At 43.6% G+C, this 23,585-nt stretch overlaps 2 protein-coding genes and 1 non-coding gene across 4 annotated transcripts in view; 1 reads left to right on the top strand and 2 right to left on the bottom strand.

Annotated features, from left to right (window-relative positions):
- Positions 1-6,683, bottom strand: part of ndrg3a (ndrg family member 3a) — a 29,644-nt gene extending 22,961 nt beyond the window's left edge. Inside the window, exon 1 of the mRNA XM_076141161.1 lies at positions 6,543-6,683. The gene's annotated coding sequence lies outside the window, so the exon portion shown is untranslated. The remainder of the gene's footprint in view (positions 1-6,542) is intronic.
- A 1,003-nt stretch (positions 6,684-7,686) lies between these two features.
- On the bottom strand, positions 7,687-21,269 carry phf20a (PHD finger protein 20, a). 2 transcript variants are annotated; one of them, XM_076140970.1, is made up of 17 exons: positions 21,102-21,269; positions 18,370-18,476; positions 17,147-17,324; positions 16,698-16,782; positions 16,334-16,410; positions 15,643-16,237; positions 14,749-14,799; positions 14,391-14,657; positions 14,007-14,201; positions 13,372-13,467; positions 11,935-12,090; positions 11,327-11,508; positions 11,131-11,230; positions 10,653-10,848; positions 10,078-10,513; positions 9,548-9,728; positions 7,687-9,171 (listed from the first exon to the last, which is right to left on the bottom strand). In XM_076140970.1, exons 2-17 carry the CDS (start codon positions 18,450-18,452, stop codon positions 9,029-9,031), a joined length of 3,021 nt encoding a protein of 1,006 aa, XP_075997085.1. In that variant the 5' UTR covers positions 18,453-18,476; positions 21,102-21,269; the 3' UTR covers positions 7,687-9,028. The 2 variants fall into 2 exon arrangements, with proteins under 2 accessions (XP_075997085.1, XP_075997086.1); XM_076140971.1 differs by lacking the exon at positions 11,935-12,090.
- Positions 21,270-21,885: 616 nt separating this feature from the next.
- Positions 21,886-21,958, top strand: trnaf-gaa (transfer RNA phenylalanine (anticodon GAA)). The gene has a single exon. It is a non-coding gene; the product is annotated as a tRNA-Phe (tRNA).
- Positions 21,959-23,585: the final 1,627 nt, after the last annotated feature.

Below are 23,585 nucleotides of genomic sequence, written 5' to 3'. Positions count from 1 at the left end.
ACATAATTAAATGACACGTTCTCTCCTGAGGCCACGTCATCCTCCAGATTGCCAACACTGTTCTCCTGACACAGGCGGATGGCGTTGTTCTCTTCTTCTGACACCGTAACAATAACGGCGACTGTGACGCGACATTTCTCAGAAGTCTTCCTCTCTCGTGTATCAAATGAACGTGTGCTTATTTTAGACACCCAACACAATGGACCAACCCCCACCTCTGTCAAAAAGAATCCACGCTGTTAAGCAGATCTTAAAAAGATTCAGTGAGCCTGCTGTAATGCAAGAACATGCACACACAGATAAACGCATATGGCCGAGGTTTCTGAAACAAAGAAGAAAGTCATGTCCAACCCTCTGCAAGGCTGCAGGAAATGGAGTCCTGAAGAGTTCTACCAGGGAAGCTATTTTAAGAAACTTAATAAAGGAAATAAATCTTCTCCTGCATATGCCGTCGCCTTCGTTAGATCCTTCCAGGATTAAGAAGGTCTAATAAATGCTGCATTGCCATAATTGACTCATCCGGCCGTATAAAACCAAATTTGGAGGCGCACTCACTCAATACAGGATTTAATATCCTGAGACTCTCACCAGCCATAGCTCACAATGCAAGAGAAGGTGTGTTTGTGGAGAGACAATACACAGATATTACACACATAGGACCAATACAGCAAATGCTGCTGTCAAGGTGGAAGACATACAGGAGCACTTCTGTGACCTTCTTAGGTACCAACAGCACAGTGAGCCCATCCATCTCACAACTCACCCTCCTCCGCCTTTCTTTATATAATGTTGTTGATGAGGAAACCATGATCGGCTTGTATAAAACTTCAATGAGCGTCTAATCAAAAGGTCTGGTTCATTAACAGTGATCCTCGCTGGCACGCAGCAGCCACTGCACTGATCTTTCTGCCAACCCCCCTCCCTTTTACACACACACACACACCAAACTCTTATAATTATTCAGAAATTGGAGATTGCCTCTGTGACATTCATAAACTTCCATGTGAACAGGCACGTAACCACCCACAGTCTCTAATGGCTTAAAGCGCAGAGCACTGGTGGAAGGAGGCATCAAATCACAGCCAGCCCAACAAGCAGACACCCACAGGCACATATATACACACACTATACACAAATCCCTCTAATGCCGCAGGCCACAGAGTGTAAGACCCCTCTCATTACTCTCTTAGGGCTTTTAAAGAATTACATTATTCCTTGAGGGCCCACTACATCAACTAATGGTCTTATGAGATTACAGAACGGCTTCTGATGCCACACTGATTTATTACCTCATATCTACGGGCGTCATCAGCATGCTTCCCCTCTTAGATGAACACACGCAGAGGTGTCGTCTCAGAGGAGCGCATTCCAACTCCAACGGCTGGATTACGTGAATGGGCCGAAAACGTCAATTATGAGATAGCTCTGATGCAGTCTAAGCACGGGGAGCTGTAAACTTTAAAACCACTCTCACACACCTGTGCACGTTTCCCAGGCTACCACATATAGAGGCTAATGACGTAGCCGAGCTCTGAGACGGACTCAAGAGAGGTTGGTGCTCAAGGACCATTGTCGTAGGTGCTTCTTCAAGGCGCCACACACACACACACACACACACACACACACACACACACACACACACACACACACACACACACATACAATGTGATGCTTGGCAAAAATAACTTTAAGAGAGGAGAGAGTGAAAAGGAAGGGAATGTGCTTCTTGACTACGCAAGACCATCTCTCGCTCTTTCTTTCATTCCGTCTTTCTCTCTTCCCTGTCAAGCACACAAGAAGACATGTTTTAATTTTCCTCCACTCCGAATCATAGCCTGTGAGGCAAAGCCATGGCCTCATTCAAATGATGATCAATGCCCTAATAAAGAGAGTGGAAGCACGGCGAGCGATCTGGACAGAGGCAGCTACATGGCCCCACATCATCAATAAATCAATACACGCCAGCTCAGACAGTAAGACGCGGAGGGGGGGTAAAAAGAAAACAGAAATAGCGCTACAACCCTATGTGGTGCCAGCAGACGGATGAGTGGCCGTAAATCTGCCGTAGATGGGTCAGAGAGGTGTGAGCCTGCCTGAACGACCTGCTGCTGGCTGAGCTCCTCGCTGTACTATCTGGGTATAAATTAGGTTGAGTCAGACCTGCACTTAGTCCTGATAAAACACCGCCTGCCACACTAAAGCTAGCCACTGCTTAGTCTATGGGGATTTCCTCTGCCATGCGCGGCCTTGCAGGTAGCAGAAAGAGTGTGTGTGTGTGTGTGTGTGTGTGTGTGTGTGTGTGTGTGTGTGTGTGTGTGTGTGTGTGTGTGTGTGTGTGTGTGTGTGTGTGTGTGTGTGTGTGTGTGTGTGTGTGTGTGTGTTGCGCTGTAGCAGGCTGGGGTGAGTAGAAAAGAGTCTCCGGAGCAGTGGCAGCCAGTTGGAGGCTCAGCAGGGCCTGCAGCCTGTGGTCAGAATGTCCGAGGCAGCTGTGGAAGCAGCAGTGAGACCATCTGTGCAGTCGGGACATGATCTCATACCCACACACACGGCAGCACTTCAACAAGCGGGATGGAAACATTTGACAACAGCTTCCACAAAACATGGACTCAGTATAGACACCTTGTGCTCAGAGAGTTTTTGCTGGTGAATACATTGACACACAGCGTATTTAAATGTGTGTGTGAATCACTGTGAAGCGGCCTGTTGCCTGACGGGAACACCGCCTCTCCTTACTGTGTCATCCATGTGATCGGCTCGGCTATCCCCTATGACTGATTACTGCCAACTCAATCTAACCTCAGTCAAAAGAAGAGTGGTCCTCAGGCACCTTTCCTCTCAACTGCTTGCTACAGAGGTCGTCGGTGTCCTTGGCAACCACGGGGGGCCCCCCTTGTCCCTCCGCAGCTCAGCTGGTGACACCACTGTAATCAAATGACCTTTTCACCAGCATTTACATAAAGTTATTCTCCGCTCATCAAGACAAGTGGCGGGTTGTGGAACACTTTCCCAGTCCGCACAGCTTTCACATGGCTTTTATGATGTCATTCACTTGCAGCACAGCAATAAAACCAGAAAGATGGAGTGAGGATGAAGGCATGTGGATCAGATATCTCTCCCTCATACATTTAGTGTATCGGCAAAATACACACAGGACATATCCAACAAAAGACTCCATGCTTAGGGGCACTTTTATGCAGAAAAGAGAATTCTTCAGATCCATTCAATGATGTTTGCCAAAATGAGTTGGAACCCTGTATTGCTGCCTATGTTGCTCTAAAAGATTCAGGCGGACTCCCAACGTATGTTGTGAAGATGCACAACATATGTAGAGTCATTAACAGAGGTGCTATTACGACAACATAGTCAACCTTGTTTGCTGATACAAAGGGCGGCTCTCTGAATGACAATGGCAAGTCGTCTTTGTGAAAATGAATCAAAGAACGATGAACTAAGCCAGGCAGGAGTAGTTTATATCAACTCTCCCATTGTGTCCAGAAAGAGCAACAAAAGAGACGATAAACGACCCAAAGGAACTAATCCGTGAAAGGAGCTGAACAGTATCTTTTTGTTCACTTAAACACTTTTTTCATAAAGAGCAAATTGCTCATGAGTGAAAGACCCAGTTTCTGGAAGTGCCATCCCAGCATTTACTGATCAGGCTGTACTGGCCTCATCTGCACCCAACATCCTGAGGATCTCCAATCTAAGAGGCCACTGTATCTGCTATTCGCCCCATCGCAATAACCACTAAAGCATTTCACTTCCCTGGCTGCTCTCCAGACCATTAAAACAAGTCAAGGATGAAATTGTTCATGCTGCTCAGCGTATTGTACCTGGTAAATACATTTGCACAGCTTAGGTGTTTGCTTAAGTCTGCCGGCCAAAGTGTGTCATTCATGACCAACAGAGATTTGTCTCAGAGGAGAGCTGGAAAATCTTTCTCCATTTTGGAAACAGGGTGGAGCGTCTGTGTTGCTCGCTTTGAAGGCATGTGAGAGTTAGCTATTAAAATATGGGCTTGCACATGAGCAGAGGCAGTGAAGGAGAGTCAAGGGCACCCAGAGGTCCAGCTTGGATTGTGTCCAACCTTTTGGATCAACAAGCTCCCCACCTGTGATGTCCCTCTCTTCCTCACCACCTGCTGATATTAGTGCAGATGTTGATGAAGAAAATGAAGACAGAGTTCTATCCCCAGCTGGGGGTTTGATCCAGCTCAAATAAATGCTTGAGAAACCTTTGGATACTGCTGTTGCTTAACACAAACCGTCTACTGTGACCATGACCAGTGAGCTACATTCATTCATTATTAAATTAGATTTATGCTCCATTTCCATCCCTGGGTTTGGCAGTAAAGCCTGTTAAAGCACAAGGTAGGTTGCCATGTACATTGTTAAGTTGGGGTCAAGGGCAACATTTAAGATGGTCTTGTAGGACAAAAGTGTGTATGCGTCAGCTGTTTTCTGTTCTGAAAGCACAGTGTGCAACGTGTGTGCTGTAACCTTAGGCCTGGTACAGCTTAGATTACGGATGCAGTTCAGTTACAAAAACACAGCAGACGCACTAAAACTCCAGGAGAGAGAGGGTTGCCTGGTGGAATTATCTCAGTTTCAGCCTCAGATGTATCAAACTGGCTTGCTGTGGTGGCCTAGGTGCCTTTATAGCACTGACAGCAGTGGTACAAGAGACGAGGATGAACCCTCGACAACAAAGACTATGTGAATAAGCGAATAAGTCAAAGTTAAATGTCCGACTTGTGGCAAACACGTTTATTTCGCCTCCAGCGCTGACAAACCAATAGAGAAAGACAGTAATGCTGAGGCGAGTGTGAACACAAGGCAGACCGACTGTCAGCACAGTGGCTTAATTACTGGCTCCATCTCTCCACGGGGCATCATTTCCTGACAATCATCCCCTGAATTTCAGTCAGAAATCCTCTTCTGTGTACCTGAAGGCTGAAATGCCTGCTGCAAGAAACTTAAATAAGAAGACAGCCACGTTGAAACTTTGGTAGCAGTATTTAAATGAAGCCACACGTTTTGTTCTAAGGGGGCTAATAACCTGAACCCTGATACCCAAGACAATGAATGTGAAGGACAAGGTTTAATAAACAACCTTCTACACTCCCGCCAATTAAGCAGTAACTTTTCCACTGTAATAATCAACCAAGGGGAGAAGCCTTCCAACAATACGGCTATAAACCTCTAACTCTCAACTATCTTCTCTTCCTCTCGCCTTCAAAACAAAAGCCAGTTGAGGGATGAGTGTATAGAAAACAGTTATCTGATCTCTGCTTGGTAACTTTCCGCTCTTCCGGTATTCCAATGACAACACTGTTGCGAGTAACAACAAATGCCTGTTAATTGCTTGTTGTGTAAGCTCAAGCCATGCTGGTCATGTGACACTGTAGGGGGGTCTTAGTGGGAGATAAGACACCTGCATGCAACACCATCACTACAAAACTATGAGATAGTAGAAACACACAATGTTTCACAATGTTCTCAGTGTACATCTACGTTACTAAACACAGAGGTTACGATGACCTTCCCGTACTTCACTGCATCTGAAACACATCACAGCATCCACTTCAATATATGAATACGTCTTATCTTCAGACTTTTACTGCAAAACTGCAATCTACATGGAGATTTTACTATGAATAATGATTCGTGGTGATAGAAACACCTGATGCCCAGTTCTATTACACGTCCCACCTGTGTGACCTTCGCAGGGCCACAACTGACTGACGTGCTGTGCTGTCTATGGATGTGATAATGATGGATAGTTGTTAGGCTTCGTGGTCAGAATAAAATTATATCTAATTGTGAGTGGTACATGAAAATAGCGTTACGGGTTTTAAATAATCATGTCACCAAGAAAATGCAAACAAGCCATAATTGAAATATAATAAACCTATAAAGTGGATTATATTTAGTTGTAAATTTTAACCGTATGTACTGTGAGTGTCAGAATATCCTGCCACCGCTTTTTCTTTCACTCATTTCAACATGTATGTTAACTGTGTGAATTACAGTTACATTTATCAAATTTATCAGACTATAGCATTTCTAGCTAGGTTTTTTCGCTCGCCAATGCCCGGTGTTAAAGATCGTAACGACTCTTGTACGATAATGAACAATCCAAGTTACCATTTTGAGTGATTTCGTAGCTTAATTGAATTCAATATTGATAAAACAGTCGTGTTTCACTGAAAACGAACCAACGATGTTCGAGCAGCTCGTGTGTCGCAATGAACTCAATTCATTCCAACAGCAGCTCAAACACGAAAAGCGTCACCGGGGAAGCTAGGCGATCTCTTTACGGTTTCGCGTGTGATTTTCACAGGTGAATTATTGATTCCGTATCGATGTAACGTCGCGTTATCAAAAGCTTCGTTCCTGTATCTCGGGATATCTCGGGAAGAGAAGCAGCGTGAACAGGTTGGGAAATCCAGCGGGCGAAGATCATCTCCTGTGATATCGGAAGCATCTCTTAAGTGCTAAATGGGGAAAAGCAAACCCACAGGAAACGCATTTATGACTTACCTTGTCGATGAAATAAGTATCCGGTGGGCGCCAGTCAATCTCTGCCCCGGTATAAGTTGAATATTAACGGTAAATGTACGGTAAAGTAGCGCGCGGTGCTCCGGTAATGCCGTAGCTTGTATTTCGGTGCGAGTCTGGGCGGAACTACACGCTGCGTCACAGACAGACGCAGCAGCCAATAGGAGGAGGCGGTGCTTGCAGAGAGTATAGCGAAGCAAGAGAGATCCCTCCTCTCCGAAAAGTACGGACAAACTGCCAACAGAGTGTTAAAATATATATCTTTGTTGTAAATTTGTATATCGATGATTATAGATTCCATAATGAGAAATTGATTTGACATTATACAAAAGCGTTAATCAAGCATACAGAGACGATTCATTACGTTATGATGTCCAACTTCTTTCCAGGTCAGTGCAAGAACAGGCAGACCGCGCACGCGTACGCGATCACGCCTACTTAAGAAAGACGGTCACTTCTTGGTGTTTAACTGTCTTGGCTTTTAATTTGTAACAACCCAGCAAAATGGCATAAAGAGTTTTAAGGAGTATGTCGCTGATGTCACGTTCACAGCCCGCAATCGATTTACACAATTTTCAATTTGATTATGTAATTTTAAAATTCGGTTTTGCATAAACAAAAAAACAATTAGATCAGGCAGTACTCAGGGGAAATTCTTATTCATACACACAATTCCAGCGCAACCAGCGCCAAGTACGTGCAGCTGGAGACTGAATGCCTTGCTCAGTAGCACCCCAAAAGCAAGGTGCAAGGTGTGTTCCTAACAGACTCTGTTGTGCAACGGTTCTATCAACTTTACTACGTTTAGCGCCCTCTGGTGGTACACCAATTCCTTTCGGGAATTTCAGAAAAGAATTCAAACAATTGAGCACTATCGACAATTGTGTTTTATGGCAAATTGATCACAAACAAGAACTGGTTCCATTAAATGTCCACTAATGTTGTGTTCAACATCAAATTACAGTTATTTTAACTAGGATTTTTTTTTGTTTAACAGGCAGACATACCCTTTCTACTGTTATCTGAGGCTGTCAATAACCTGGTCATACAGTCAACTTCAACTCCATTTCACTGCAGCACACATGTTGGTGAGTTGTGAGTTGGTGGCCTGTTGCTGACTTGGCTCTTAGGTTACAGCATTCCCATTTCAATCTGATGGTGTAGGAATACAACTCAGCTGGGAAGAAATGAAACAAATGTCCTCCTCCTGGACTGTTATCATCTGTATTGACAACTGGATGTGTGATGAGTAAAATGCCAAAACTGAGACCACAATTAATTCAGGAAAAATAGGCAACTAATAATGATAAGTTTAATATTATGTACCAGAACAGCAAATCTGTTTGCATTGTTTTTGACATTTCCCTGCTTCTAAGCCAAACAATTACAGTACAGTAGCATACGATATCTGTATTCAGAGAACATTTTCAATAAACAAGGTAAAACTTTTTTGAATGACATATTTACAATCAATATACTGTAAATAAATCGGTGAACTGAATCAACAGAAAGGAAACAAAAACAAGGTCTTTAGCAGTATTCGTCACCGACAAGGAACAAGTTACTATTTTAAGAAGAGACAAGTCCACGTACAGTTTTCAGCGGGTCATAGGTCAAGTGCTACAGCAACCACAATGCAAGAGTAAATTGAAGTAAGGAGATACTGTAAATGACAAACACATAAAGATTAACTGATAAAATTAGTACACTGACCAGGACTGTTAGGAAAGAAGTCAAAACAATCAGTACAGTTTAAGACAAAGAAATCAGACTCATTACCTTCAACGTTGAAAATGTTATTCCAGACAAAAATAACTTCACAGTGTCGTATAAAACAAACCCTTGAGTAGATCGAAAATGTTGCTATTTGTGCCGTTATTGAGTGGATGTCTTTCAGTTACTGTCTACATTTACAGTAACGGTTCAAACTCAGGATGGCAGAAACGGGTCATCAAAACTGAAATTCGAAACATTGATGAAAAAGGGCAATCTTAATGGGTTTTGAAAGTATTGCAAAAGGAGACGTGTGGTTATGTGGCCCAGGAGCTCGACTGAGATCTGAATATAAAGCTTTTGCATGTAAAGCACTCTGTACTGAGAGAGACAGGGCAACCTTAAGCAGTAGCTCAGACAAGGCAATCGTTAGGTTTGGAGTTGCATGGGAACCATTAAAGTATATATCTGGTCCGATAGTTTAGCTCCTGCTTTACGAGGTTACATTTTGTGTTTAATCCTGATTTACGATGCTTACTCTCCGTTCATGTTCACGTGTGACAATGGCTGTAGCATCAGATTCAACCACGCAGAACCTTTGAGAAACAGCAGCCAAAGTCATGTCAAAGGAACGTCACACAGTCTTTCACTTGCATTTGGCATCATTGCCTCCAAAGACCAGTGAGCTTCTTTCTTCTTGCATGTTTCTCCGTGCGGCGTGTGGCGACTGAGCCCGGTGCCGTTCTCTGGCGCCCTCATGTGGAGCTATGCAAGGAGATCTGCTGCACCTTGTCCAACTGGGTCAGCAGCCTTTTCATGCGGTGTTTGAGCTGAGGCAGCCGGGCCAGAGGTTCTGGTGGCTCCAGCTCCCCGGTGTAGTCCAGCCAGCTTTCCAGCACTGCAACAGAGCAGATCAAAGACCAGAGGTAAGCACATAGCTACACATGTGGATGTTTCCTATAAAAGGCTGCTGAAAGTCTATATCCCCAAGCGCACACACAACCTCTGCCACGTTATAATTTCACACAAAGTCAAAGGTATGTGCTTACAGACTGTGCTCAATTATGAAAGACACCGATTTAATACAGCTTGACCCAGCAATTAGCCTGGATCTTGAACAGGTGACTTTAGACGGTCAAAACATCAGATAGTGTCAATTATGGGCAAATTGGAAAGAAATGTTACAGAAATGACAAATACCAACTCATTGAGTTTTCCCACCCTGCTGAGGAGAAACAGATTAGTCACCAAATCAAGGTCAGCATAGGTCTTACCGTCCAACTCCCTCTCAATGAAGTCCATTCTGTGTGAGACCTCGTCCTGGACTGAGTCTATGTGGTCCAGCAGATTGAGCTGCCACTGTTGGTGCTGCCTGCTGTTATCTGCCACCCACAGAGGCTCCTTCCCACTCTCTTCCTTCATCTCAGACTGGGACCAAAGGCCTCCCATCGAAGCCTAGAGACATTCATATGAAATGGACATTTTCATTACAATGTTAACCTGCATGTCAAGATCCACTGACAGCTCATTTCTCCCTTATTTACTGAAATGATTGGATTCTCCATAGAGCTGGCAGGCGGGGTGGGGATTCAGCTCAATGCTAATTATATGTCATGGAAATAAACAAAATTATATTCTGCTAGAGACAAAGTGAGTCCTTGCAAAAGCATCTGACTTATCCAGGAGACTGTGTGTGTTATAAGGTTGTCTTTAAACATTTTTACAGCGAGAACAAATACTTCTACAGGGTCCTCAACCGTACGAGTGTAAACATCCCTGTCCTCTGTGTGGACTCAAACCTGACCTTATTGGTAGTGCTTAGTGCTTTGGGCTTGTCCGTCTCCAGCAGGCCGCCAAAGCGCTGCTCCCGCTCAAGCAGTTCCTCGGTGCTCCTCATGCTGTCCTCCAACTCTGAGCCCTGACGGGTTTCCACCACCAGCCTCTGCTCCACCGCTGGGTAGTACGCCCGTGGCTTCTGGTAGCAATGTTCACTGCTAATGTACGAGTCCTGGAAAGAAAAGCAGGCGGAGGAGGTCGAAGAGGAGGTGGCGGTCGTGGCGGCCCGGCTGAGCTTCTCCAAAGCGTTGGACATGAGTATCTCTCCTCGGCTCATGTCCTCGTCGGGCATCACGGGGGAAGGAGTTGCATCGCTGCCCCAACATGACTCAGACACTCTGTGTGGACGCTCGGCCTGTTTCCAGGGCTGACGCCACAGCTGCAGGTCAGGGTGGGCACTGTTCCTGAGGAGGCAAAGCAAGCATCACCAAATGAATAAGTCATTTAGTGAGGGAAAGTGGTTTGATTCTAAGCTGAAAGCAGTTAAAGTAAACTCAGACTCTACTGTGCCGACAGCGTCCAGCGATGTCTTGTCTTACTTACTGTAAAACACTCATTTTGATCTGCAGGCCGTTGAGGATCTCAACCACGTGATGCACGTCACCTAGCAGCTGGTGGGTGGTAGTGATCTTTTTGGCATTTTGGTGGGAGTAGTTCTCTTCCAGGAAGGAAAGGCCGTACATGTGACCATTGGTCAACCATTCTCGGTCGTACCAGTAGCGTAGACTCTGCCTCTGACCTGGGAAGCGAGATGAGAGAATTAAACAATGGATGTTCATAAATGCTCACGGGTTAAAAGGTCGCAGTAAGCTTCATCACGCAGTCGGGCCAACTCAGGTGTTTTGTGTTCTGTCTGTTTACTGGAGCATATTTGTTAACATTAGTCATAGTTGAACATCTTTTGCCTGAAGTATACAGTATAATCACCACTGTCCAAATTTTGTTGCTCACATTAGTCTTTTGTCCACTAGATGGCACAAACTGTTAAAGAGAGCTGTTGTGCATGAAGAGGTTTGCTCACCTGGAGGGTCTCTGCAGATGTAACATGTGTATCTATCTGGAACGTTGTCCTCCAGCAGACCCATGCAGGTGCCATGCTGCCAGCACAGACACTCTTCACACTGACAAAAGGGGACAAATACAACATTAAGATCCAACACTGAAACAAAGATCAACCAAATCAGTGTCGTGGTGTCAAAATCTAAAATGAGTCTCACCTGGATCATGAAGTCGTTCTCTTCCTCCACCTCGCAGATACAGCGCACTATTTCTTGATCGCTTGTGTCATGTGTGCCAGAGGCCACACTTAAGGGCGGCGTGGTGACGTCCAAGTCCCCTCCAAAGTCATCGTCGCTCCACCCACAGCTGTCAGTGGACCAGTCGCTGATGCTGTCCTCATCTACAGGAGAGGGGAAGAATAAACGTCATGGAGGCGACACTCGCGATGACGTTGGCCTGCTACTGGACAAATGTGATTACAATTAAGACACGTGGCTCCATCTCTATTCTGGCAGTTTACACAAATACAGTTTATAGTTCATAGTAACAAAAGCAAGCAGTAGCAGCAGAGATCAGCTCAGGATTCAATCAACCAAGCATGAAAGTCAGGTTTTATCTGGTGCCAGTGTATTCTTCTGCAGGTCCTGACATGTTACTGAGCAGAACATTTGGAAACGGTACAGACAGCAGGTGTAGTGCAGATCAAGTCAAACATAATTAGATGATTGAATCCACGTGAATGAAAGAATGGAGGGAAGAGCAAGCGGTACACATTCACCCACACACACACGCCCCCACACACACGCACCTTCAAAGAGATACCCACCATCCACATGAATCTGCTCTGAGTGGCTGTATCCGAGCCTGCTGGGGAAGACCTCAGGCTTGTGATTGTGTGAGGGGGGGGATTTGAGTGGCAAATTCAATTTGGACTGAAGCCCCAAAACTGAGATGTCAATATTCTCCTCACTACCTGTGTAGTCTGTTAATAAAGGGAAGGGGGGGGGAGCAGACGCAGAACAAAATGTCAACTTTGGAAATACTAGAACAAGAGCCAATCTAGAGGTGATAAACTGTGGCACAACAAACATTATGGATAAGTACGATCAATTCAAGATTAGTCAAACATTTGATAAAATCCATTGAAGTCAAATAACCAATTGGTGGAAGGCAACACAACTGTGTGTATTAGGGGTGGGAAATATCCTGAGAGCTCCTGATACCATATTACAACAACAATTTCAAGTATTGAGATTCTGTAAGTAATGCGATTTGATGTGAACATATTTTACTTTGAGTAAACCGCAGAAATGTTCATTAAAAAAAGGAATGTCTGCAAACCTTTGGGAATTTTATTGTAATTAAACATTTTCATTTGGCAATGTAGCCAAGATTCACTCAAGGGTTTTTCCAGTTCATTGAATATAGTTAACCATTTTAAATATTCTATTTTTGTTAATGATTGAGGATTCTGTGTGTTCAGCTAACTAACATGACTCAAGGTTACAATTAATCAGGAGTGATATAAACTAAAGGTCTTCAGTAGTCCCCACATTTTTAAGGAATACAGGCTGTGCCGAGTACTTACAGTTTACAGACTTTCAGTGTGTGCAGCATGTTGGAGAAACTGGTATTTACACTACATGGGCTAAGACCTTTTCTTTTGGTAGGACACTACATTGATGTCTAGCATGGCTGTGAAAAGGATCAGGGTGGTTTTTGTTTTGCTGAGAAATACTGCGATTTACGTTACGCTTTCATTGCTGTCTGACCTGCATCTCCCTGATGGAAGAAGCAGCCTACTTATCAGCCAGTAAGCACATTGCATCTGTTGAAGCTGGACATACACAGCTGGTTCAGCCACGTGCTATCTCAACGCGCGGTGAGGATGATGGAGATGTGCGTGTATGTTAATTGTATTACTACTGTAACCCTAGCTACTAGTCTTTTCCTGTAACAGTTTGCATGTTCAGTTGCTCATTATCAATCCAAAATCCAAACTGAGAGGCTACCGAGTGCAAATTCAACTCAAATTTTGATTTAGAGATGCAAATAACATGTTGGAGCTACTTGATTGGTAGAATGATGATGACAGAGGCCAGGGACGGATGTAATGCTTCTCCCACACACAGCGGCTCAGCCACCACACCAAGAGAGGTGAATGGAGTCCTTTATGCATTGCCATTTCCACAATGTCACAGTGAGTGCACATGCATAGCAGCAGACGCGTAAGGAGGCCCGATGACAGGGTCCCCCTTCTTACCAGACTTGGCCTTCTTTTTCTTCTTCTTCTTCTTTAGTTTAATGCGGAGGAAGTCCTTCTGTTTCAGTTTCTCTTTCAGTTTGTCCTTCATTGACCCTGGGGATCATCAAATATCAGGAGTTAAGCCTCAATGTGAGCAGCGGGCCGTGTGCTTCAGCCAAAACAGTCAATGTGGAGCATCGATCATGTTTATACCTTTTCTAAATGCCTAAACTAGAAGGGGGAGCAGCCATTATTGCGTGTGATGGATCATATTAGATCATTTAATGTTAAAGGCTTTCACATTAAGTAAAGGAGAGGGGTTGTGAACAGGAATGCTCTTGCCTTCCGCATGTTTATATAATCCCCACATGATTTGAAAATGTCAACAAGGGAACACACTTTCACTTCCGTCTCTCAGTGCAGTGAGTAAAAAAAAGAACAATGAGGGAGAAATGAAACCCCAACCCACTTTCACAACTGAATGCAGCTTGGCAGATTTGTAGAGACTGAAACAACCAATTTTGTCAGATGTGGCGTTTCGTTTGTGATCAAGCAGACTACGATTTTGAGTATTCTATGAGTTACAATACACTCATTAAGTTGTTTGTGATGTATAATTTGCTTCTTAATAGACCTCTTTGTATCATACTGACCAATATCAAAGACACTCTTGTCCGAGTCTTTCTCCTGCTGCTGGCACCCATTTCTGTCCAGCTGGTTCTCCTTGCTCTTTTCCCTCAGCAGCGCCCTCTGGTGATGGCCCTGGGTACTGACAGTAGGTGGGGCGGATGTGCGTCTCCCTGGAGCTTTCACCTCACCACGGGAAGTCGGGGGAGCTCCAACTGACGCTGAGAAAGTAGAAAAGGAAAGTGAATTTACGCCCAAAGCCTCTGCAATTATTACAATTAAGCTTTCACGCTGTGGTCTGTAATCAAATTGTGGCGTGGGTACATAATCCCAGTGCTTCTGACGGGAGGAACTTGCTGCTGAACAGGTTCCTCTAAGTGGGGCAGAAGTGAAAGTGGGGAGTCACTCACGCATTGAAGCTGAAATGGTTCGCCTTCGTTTGGGGCCGTCTAAGGTAGCAGTAGCTTGCTTCTCAGAGGCCCTGGTCTGGACGCTCCTCGTGGGGCTGCGCTCGCCCTCGGGAGGCTGGTCCTCCCCGTGGTAATATTTCATGTGATAGTGCAGGAGCTTGGCTTTGCGGAATGACTTGGTGCAGCCGGGAGCGCTGCACTTAAACGGGTTGTGGTCAAGGTTAATGGACAGGACGGGAGGAGGTTGGTTTTTGATAACCCGGTACACTGAAACGGCATTCAGGAATAACATTAGTGAACTGTCAAAACATGCAAATCATTGTATTTGTTGAATGGAAATGAGGACGGTAATACTCACATGGCTCTCGGCTGAACCTGTTGGGGTTGTGGAAACCCTGCTTTCTCACCGCTGTTAAGGACAGGAAAGACATTTATTAGCAAACCCACCGACCGTCCTCGAGACGGGACGCTATACTCTGATACTGTGTTATGTCTATATATACACACATTTCCTCTTTCCTCCTCATCAGGCAGTGCAGTCACTAATTGGCCACTACGCCTGTCACCACTAGCATTCTGTCAGGTGTGAAAGTCAGCTGCTGCACTTCCGCTGCCTCCTCTGCTATGCTTGTCCACATTATTCCTTAATAAATTCATCATGGATCACTTCAGATACAGCACATGGCATCTAATAAATCTGGTCCAGGGAAACACTGCATTATAGCGATTACAGCCCTATAATAAACAAAACCATTTTCCCCCTCTTGTCCTTTTGCCCATTACAATCACTCATTCTTGTCCCCAACTACACAGAAAATGCCAAAATATTAAACATTAAGGACACTGCAGAACTCTCGCCTTGCCTTTGTGAAGATGTTGGTTTATATGAGCAGTTTCAACCCCATTTTGAAAAATGTAACCTTCACTAAAGCTTATTTCCCGAATGAGTGCTTGGTCACCACATTACTGGGAGTGGTCCCTTGCAGACAGCAGCGATTAAAAATGGACAAAACCAGCGATTCAGAGCAGTGGCCCATTTGCATACCACAGCGACCTAACGCAGCCCGTTCTCAAAAATGACAGCTTTGAGGGGCTGAGAACGCACTGCTGGGTTTGTGTGCCAGCAAACTTCACAAAGTCTACAAGGAAACTGAACTAACTCAATATAGAGCAAAATATGGGTCCTTTAAAGACTTCTATTCCCCCCCCAGAGCCCAGGAAACACTCCTGATTCACCTCCCTGGACACTTACGTTTGACAGGCTGAGGAGGAGGCACCTCTGCAGCAGGCTGGGAGCTCTCTGACAGAATCTGGGGCTTCTGCTCCACATCCCCGTTGGCCTCTGTGGTTGTCATAGTGACAGACACTTGCTCCGTCTGGACCGGTGTCTGGCTGGGCAATGCCGTGCATGGCTTGTGCAAGTCTGTGTATGGCTTAGTTTCACTCGTTTCCATTTCCACCTCTTCCTTCTTCACCTGTCCGTTCATGTGACAGCTTCCCCCTTTCTGCTCAATCTCGTCTTCCACTTTCACTCCATTTGTGAGTCCCGTCTCCTTTGACCCGTCCCTGGGCTTCTTCTGGTCTGCTTGCTGTAATACGTCCCCTTCCTGTTTGATGGTGGCTGCTATCTCCACTTCACTGTCCGCTTTCTTGTTGAGCTCGCCGGTGAGCTCTTCTTCCCTTTCTTCATCCTCGCTGTTGCTGTCGTCCTCCTGGTCGGACGTGCTGCGTCTGGCTCGCTTGTTCTTGGGGCCTCCGTTCTCCTGAGGCCTCCTGTCCCTGCGGTTGGGGGCCTTCCTCACCATGTTCCTGTCAGTTAACCGAGACCTCCCTCCACTAGCACCTTTCTGTTTGTCAGCAAAGAGACAAGACAGAGTAAATGGAAGAAAAAGGTTTTGTGTGTAATAAATATCCTGGATATTCATGATCACCGATTCATTTACCTCTTTTATAAAAGGCTTCACGTGTATCTCCTTCACTGTCTGGATGACACCATCATAAAACTTCACAGTGTAGGATGCTGAGGGGAACAGGAGACCAAATTAAGTCAAACCATGATAAATAACCTGAACAGTGACATCTTACAAGCCAGCACTACTTGAAACTGTACTGTTCTTAATGCAAGATATTTGGATTTGATGACCGGGCAATACTAAGATATTAAACATTGGGTCTTGTTCAAAGCTCTTACAATCAACTATAAATACATACATACATGTTTTTAGCTTTTTATATAAACAGTATCAGTGGGGAAGTCATAGCATCGCCTTTCTACATAAAAACGTATTATTGAGAACAGATACTCACCATCTTTATTGACTGAAATGACCTTAGCGGGGTAGAAACGACAGTCAGACCAGCTGGCCAGGACTTTGTCATTCACCTGAAAGCCCTGGAGGAAGGACAGAGGGGTGTTTGTCACGCACGCGACATGACTAGGTGACTTTGCTTTAAATTGTTAAATTTAATGAGATGAAAACTGAATTACAAAGTCAAATGCACACGCAAACAATGCTGCTTCTAAAGTCTAACAGTATCCCACTCTGAAGGTACTAAACAATAGTGATGCCATGAAACAATCAAAGTGATGTCATTCAAGAGAAAAAAAGAAACAGCTATGTCCTCCAAACCACTTACAACAATGATGTCATACTTTTACATTACTAAGTCTAGTTCATCATTGTCTGTTTCAGTGCCTTTGGACGTTACTCTCTAAATGCAACACGGGTGAAAGACCTAATGAAAACAGTCCTTACAGTTACAGATCCAGGGACGTCGTCCTGCCGGCCCTGCCGCCGCAGCTGAACCCGTTCCACAGGTCTCAGGTAGGGACTTGTCCAATCAAACCACTCGTCATAACGGTGGCTCCACTGGCGATAATGAATTAGTACTTTCTCATCTTCATAGTCAATCTTTTCTATATTAGCAGCATACCTGCATAGAGACAGAAGATGGAATAAAATAAAATAAATCACTGAGAAGGGAGAGGAAGGGAAGTAATCCTGCAGAGACACACTACATTCTCTTTACATCCTACATCTGATTGCAGCAGTTGATTCATAGTTCAATTTTAATCACATTTCAATTTTGACTGCAGTTAATTTGAGGTCTGTTTCTTTGAAGTGCCAATGCCAGTTGAAGGACCTTACAGATGAAGGTGTCAACACTGAACACAGTCCTTAGTTCCTGCTCCTGTATATATTGTAAGAGCATGTATCTTCTTACAGCTCTAGCTGGTATATACAGGTACGTGTAGTTTGACCGTACGGTATCGAGTTTAATGCATGTCAGATCGTGTGATGAATTCCCGGCCGTCATTAGTCGCAAGATCACACAAGACCAGCCTTTATGACTGATGACCAATGATTAGAACCACGATTCACCAACAGTTTCAGTTACTTTAGTCTGTACTAGTTGAAAATTGCTTGAATTGTATGAACCTCAAATTGATTAATCTTGTAATTAAAAGGTTTGACAAAGAAACGTGATATAAAATAAACAAGCCAGAAACAAAGGGCACAACGAAATCTTATAATTCTATAACACAGCTTAAGACCCAACCTTCTTATAATTTAAACACTCAGCCTGCACACAGTGCTGAAATCACTAACAATTCAATTTGTTGTTTATTATAAACCACCGTATTTTCTGTAACAATACCATAATCCTCACTTCTACTACTGAATCCCTAAGAGAGAAGCAGACCATTCATAACGCAATAAAACCATTTAATGATATGAATCATTGTAACTGAGCCTGATGGAAGACAAATATTAGCTGGCAGAGAAGCTGGGAGCAATCGCAGGTATTTTTTTTAAACCACGGTGGCCTTTTTCAACCTCTAATGAATCTTTTAATGCATGATGTACTAGGAAAAGTTTAGCCAGGCCAACCCAGGAAAGAATGAGAACGTAAATGAGCGAGTGAAGAAAGTGAACGCTAACAGAGACAGTGGGGAATGAACAGGGCCATGACTCACCAGTTTTTGAGGCTGTCTCTGGCCTCGAGCTGAGCTCCCACCTCAAATGATATCCCTCTTCTGTTAGGGGGCGTCTTACTCATACTGCCCACATCAAGGCTCTCTTCCTGTTCATACATGGAGACACGCACAAACACAAACACACAACTTGTTTACCAAAAACACAAAACTCAAAAGTCCATGAAATGGAAATGAAAACGGTATGTGATGTGACCAAATCAAGGACGCTGATGTTCCTCATTCACTCTCCTCCAGTCACCTATCTCACTTTGGCTCTAGCAACTAATCTACGCAACAACAACATTCCAGCAAGTCCCAGCAATTTTGCTCTAGAAAAGCAAGTACACTGCCGCCACAGTATGCGATCAAAATGAAAGAAACGTAGCCCAAAAGGGAAAGATACTACCAATGTAAACACACAAGATACACAGTACACATATGTTCCAACTACTTAAACATACAGTCTTCTTTAACAGCACCACTATTCACCATCGCCTCTCTGAGATGATGGGAACAAAAAGTGATCATTATGAGCTCAACAAGAGGTGTCATATATCAAGCGAGGGTGTTTACATTGGATTGTAAAGCAACAACCAAGTGTATGTAAGGTGTCTGTTTGTCGAGATGCGGCACATTGCAACACAGTGTAAAGTGCAGCATCATACAGCAAACAAGTAAATTAAGGTGAGTCATGCTCTTCAGCTGGTGATTAAAGGCTTCAGGGTTAACCGATACCAAATGTTCTGGGATCATTGGTTACATCAGCAGTTCTCAAAATGGTGAACTGGGATCCTTAAAGGGTTCCTTGTCAAAATAGGGAATCATTATCGTATAATTTCACTGCTGTAGGTAGGTCAGCAGACAGTTACATAGTTCTGCACCAAGTTCATTCTAGACGAAATGGTGTTTGACGACATATTGCTGTTCAGGAGGGGCCTTTTTCCATCCAAAAAGAAGCCCACAGCCCACTATTGATTTGAAGCTACTAAGGTGGAGCCCCTCATGTGGATGTTGGGGCGTTTCCAGCACATGAAATCAAGCTGTAGTGTACTCCCACATGGAAATTAAAGAGACCAAAGCCTCTGAGCAAGAGAGTCATAAATAAAACAAATTATAGGGACAAAACTGTGTGCTTTAATGCATTTCATAAGCCATCTTAGACAATAGATTATGAGGAGACATCTGCTCTTTGCACCATTTGTGATTCACATCAGTCAGTGAATCATCCTTAAAAATACCACACTTGTGACACCTAGAACATCAAACTGTGAAATCTTCCATTTCATTACCGAAATAACTTCTTATCAAAGACACGGAAGCTAAAATGTAACAGTCAGACTGAATCACGCTTTTCATTTCGTTTTCTCCCTCAGAAGGCAGCAAGTCCTCACAGACAGCAGCAACGTTGCATCGTGTTTCCATACAAAGCTCAAATCTTACTGTGCTTTTTAATAAGCATCACACATTAAAAATAGCATTGTGGTTTAATCATATTCTATTATAATTACATGCGTCTTCGTGCCATGTGAGGCTCCCTCCCAGTAACGGCGCCTCTTGGATCAATCGAAGGATATCAGGGCAGACTCGCGCTACGAGCCATTCTCAACGTAAAACTGATGAATGATATATAACATCTATACTAAAAACACATTTTATTTCTCGATTATATAATATAACCAATCACACGGGACAAAGTCTATCCATCGTTGATTTTTGACGCAACCTATAAACCGGAAATCTTTACACGACTCTGCCCACGTGTTTTCTAGTCAGGCGATATCGCGCGTAGACACAATAGGAGACAATGACAAAGACATTTTAATGCGCCCATCTGTTGCAAGCGAATATCTAACCCGGTGTCAAAGAATAATGTGCAATATATTATTTTAGTGATGTTTTGGTGGGAACTGTGTGTTTTAATGGCCTGAGCAAGAGACAATACAAAGGGTCCAGGTAGGGCGCAGAGACCAGAAAACACGACAAATATACTCAACAAGATTAAAGGAGCCCGAATATTATGATATATTTTATTAAAGGGTGCTCCGGTTCTAGGTACCTACATTTTGTAAGGGAATACTTTTTAAATAACCCCCGATTCTATAATTATGATGTGAGCCATACATCCGCTTTACTTCTTGTGCTTTCGTGTATTCATTAAAGAGAATATATAAGAAATTATACAACAGGAAATGTTGTCTAGAACACTTCAAAATGTCCTTTGTTGACCAGCTCTGTGCAAAAACACTATTTATTGTCAGTGTTTTATAACCAGTGGGCGTGGCGTTAAGGAAACGTCACTGCTATAAGTGAGTCTGAGTGGTCGAAAGCGTCCTTGTGGGCGGGATACTAGAATCTGATTGGTCGCCGAGCTGTCACTCACAGCAGTGCGGGCCTCGCTGCTAGGCCTACTTTGTCAGACTTTTCCTACCGAATGAGCGGCATGGAAATGCAGAGTATTGAACTTCCTCAACGAGGGAAGCTCTAAACCCCACATAAGACACCGTGGTTCAGGCTTATGGCCTCCAAAAAACACGCCAAAAAGGGCAAAGAATGGACTACGAAGTGCACAAACACAAAGCCGTATTACCTACTTCGTCACGTTTGTTTTGAACTATAAAAGCCGACATGCGGCATCACACCATCTAGGTTGTTGCATCCCTGGTAATTTACACGATGCCACCGTTGAACATCACATCTGAAACGCGACAGTGAGAACGTTCATGGCTTCCTACCTTGTTCTCCGGTCACTCGCTATCGGGGTGGGTGCAAAAAAGTGCCGTATATTCCCTCAGAAGGGCAGGCACCGCCGCCTCCGGTTTGTCTGGTCCAGCGGATCACGCAGTTGAATTTCTTCTCGTTGCTTCACCACCGGCGCGGGCTGTGTGGCGCCACACTGCGCATGCGCATGGGACGGCCCTCAGCCCTCATGTGTTTGTGAGAGATTTAATCAGTATGATGGTGCAAAAGTGTGCAGCTTTTCACTGTCGCACATACTCACGTGAATTAAGCCAGATGAAATCGATTTGCCCTAAATAAATAAGCTTACACTAATTAATACGATCATTTTGGATACTGGCCACGTTGGCCATGTATCTATATACAGTATGTAGTTCTAAAAAGGTGATATGCCTGCAAGCTACTGAAAAATGTAGTTTAAATATTAGTTCATTTTTATGCAATTCACTTCTCCCCAACACTGCTGCTACATATACTATAAGTATACAATATATATCATATATACATTTCAACATTCACTAGAGAATCATTCACATTGCTGATATAATATTAACCATTAGTAATATCTAAGCAAATTTGTGACTTACAATAATAATAAAAAAAACAACCTTTCAATACGTTATAATTATGTCAAGGGTGGGAATGGAACTGCGGACATTTTGACCAACATCTCTCTCACAGTAATGTATATAAGAATAAATAAGTATGGCTAAAAGTATTTATGTGTTTTCTGCCTACGGACATATAATGTCCAATAAGAGAAACCCACCCAGTACGGCAGCCGAAATAGCTCAGTTGGGAGAGCGTTAGACTGAAGATCTAAAGGTCCCTGGTTCGATCCCGGGTTTCGGCAGGATCCTCTTTTTTCAACTGAGGCAAATTGCTGAGTAAGATAATATTTCACCAGACACATAAATCACGTCACCTCTTTTCTTGTGACAAAAATAAAGATTATACCTGATCAAAATAAAGAATAATATATAATTACAATCATATCATCATCATCTTCTTTTTCAATTCAACACACACTGTGCCCTTACGTACCTCTCCTGGCGAATGATAGTACTGCGTATGTAGCAGAAATATCTCAGTTCGGAGAGCGTTGGACCGAAGATCTAAATGTCTCTGATTCGATCCCGGGTTTCGGCCGGGAGTTATTTCTTACAAAGGAAACATGGTGGAACGATGCAAAATTCTCCACCACAAAAATGACTTCTGCTGCAAGTTATGTGTATTTTCCATAATCCGTGGGAGTAGTGACACGAGACCAGCTCGCCTCCTCTGTCTTGTTCTGTGTTGTACATATGTCTATGTGTGTGACCCACCTTGATTTGATAAAGAACAATTTCTTGGTTTCGCTTTTAAATATGTACATTATTTGACTAAATTTAGTCACTGCAGTTGCATAATCATATCACTAGATAGCAGCATTTTCACATAGTTTCAACTTCCATGATTCAAGTAATACACTCTTGTTTGTTGAGGGAATGAGACGCACACGTGCTACGGAAGCTAGAACAACTCAGTTGGTAGAGACTTTGCTAAAGGTACCTGTTTAAGTTTCGGGATAATAGACAATGGGTGGCATTTGTGATCTTTCTGTGAGACTTCAACACATTAAACAAGCATACTAAGCCAATTGTAAAAGCTTTGGTACCCAAGTGTAATCTCAACATAGGCCCAACTTCAAATGTTTATTGTCTATACTAATTATATAGCCCCCATATTGGCCGTGGAAATACGGAAAATAGTGAGGGTGACATACATTATAATTCTGTTAATCTTTATTTTAATTTCTTGCCAGTTTCCCACATAGAACATAAATTGATACAGCCCGTAAAGCTTAGACCCATGGATTACAATAACAAAATCAATTCTCCAATATAAGTGAATTTGTGAAATGGAGTAAAATATTCTACCCAAAAAGGTGTTAGTACAGTTTTCTTCAGTTATTCTTTCCCTGATTAAAGGAGCTAAGTTCAGTATTTTGGTGGTTTATCTGCATTTGACATATAAAACATTTCTACAAAGGAGTTAACATTACTGGTTTCAGGTCTGAATATACTCCTGTCAGATGTCCTCAGCAGGACTGGGACTGGTTTATGGGACATTGCCCAGCACATTTGGGGATGCTGGAATGGTTTCCGTTGGTCCAGCCTGTTCTAGTGCCAGCTGAAACATGGACAGCCAAGAGAACCACAGTACAAGAGAGCGGGTCAGCCTGCTGAACTGGTCTGGGTTTTGCGTCATTCCCATTGAAAGTTGATGAATGGCCAAACGGCTCTCTGTGGTGGACTGCAGATCAGCTGTGCATTGATAATGAACGAGTGAGGTGGGAGATTGATGGGGGTTAGAAAAGGAGCAAAATGTTCTGGTTCTCCCTCTTCCTCCCTCTCTCGATCTCTCGCTCTCTGTCTCTCTCTCTCTCTCATATATCATTCCTTATATTGATTTGATTTTCCAGATATTTGATCCCTTTC

Source organism: Genypterus blacodes, unplaced genomic scaffold (assembly GCF_046128005.1).
Source record: "Genypterus blacodes isolate CSIRO-AG114 ecotype Tasmania unplaced genomic scaffold, CSIRO-AGI_Gbla_v1 ptg000017l_1, whole genome shotgun sequence".
Classification (NCBI taxonomy): Eukaryota; Metazoa; Chordata; class Actinopteri; order Ophidiiformes; family Ophidiidae; genus Genypterus; species Genypterus blacodes.
Note: the sequence above shows the minus strand (reverse complement) of the source record. Positions and strands in the feature narration are given on the sequence as shown.

Coding starts and splice junctions, on each gene's coding strand:
- phf20a (XM_076140970.1), bottom strand. CDS start 18,452: ATGAGTAAGACGCCCCCTAACAGAAGAGGGATATCATTTGAGGTGGGA. Junction 11,509..11,934: donor AGAGCAGATTCATGTGGATG/GTGGGTATCTCT, acceptor CCTCTCCTGTAG/ATGAGGACAGCATCAGCGAC. Junction 9,729..10,077: donor CACTAAGCACTACCAATAAG/GTCAGGTTTGAG, acceptor GAATGTCTCTAG/GCTTCGATGGGAGGCCTTTG.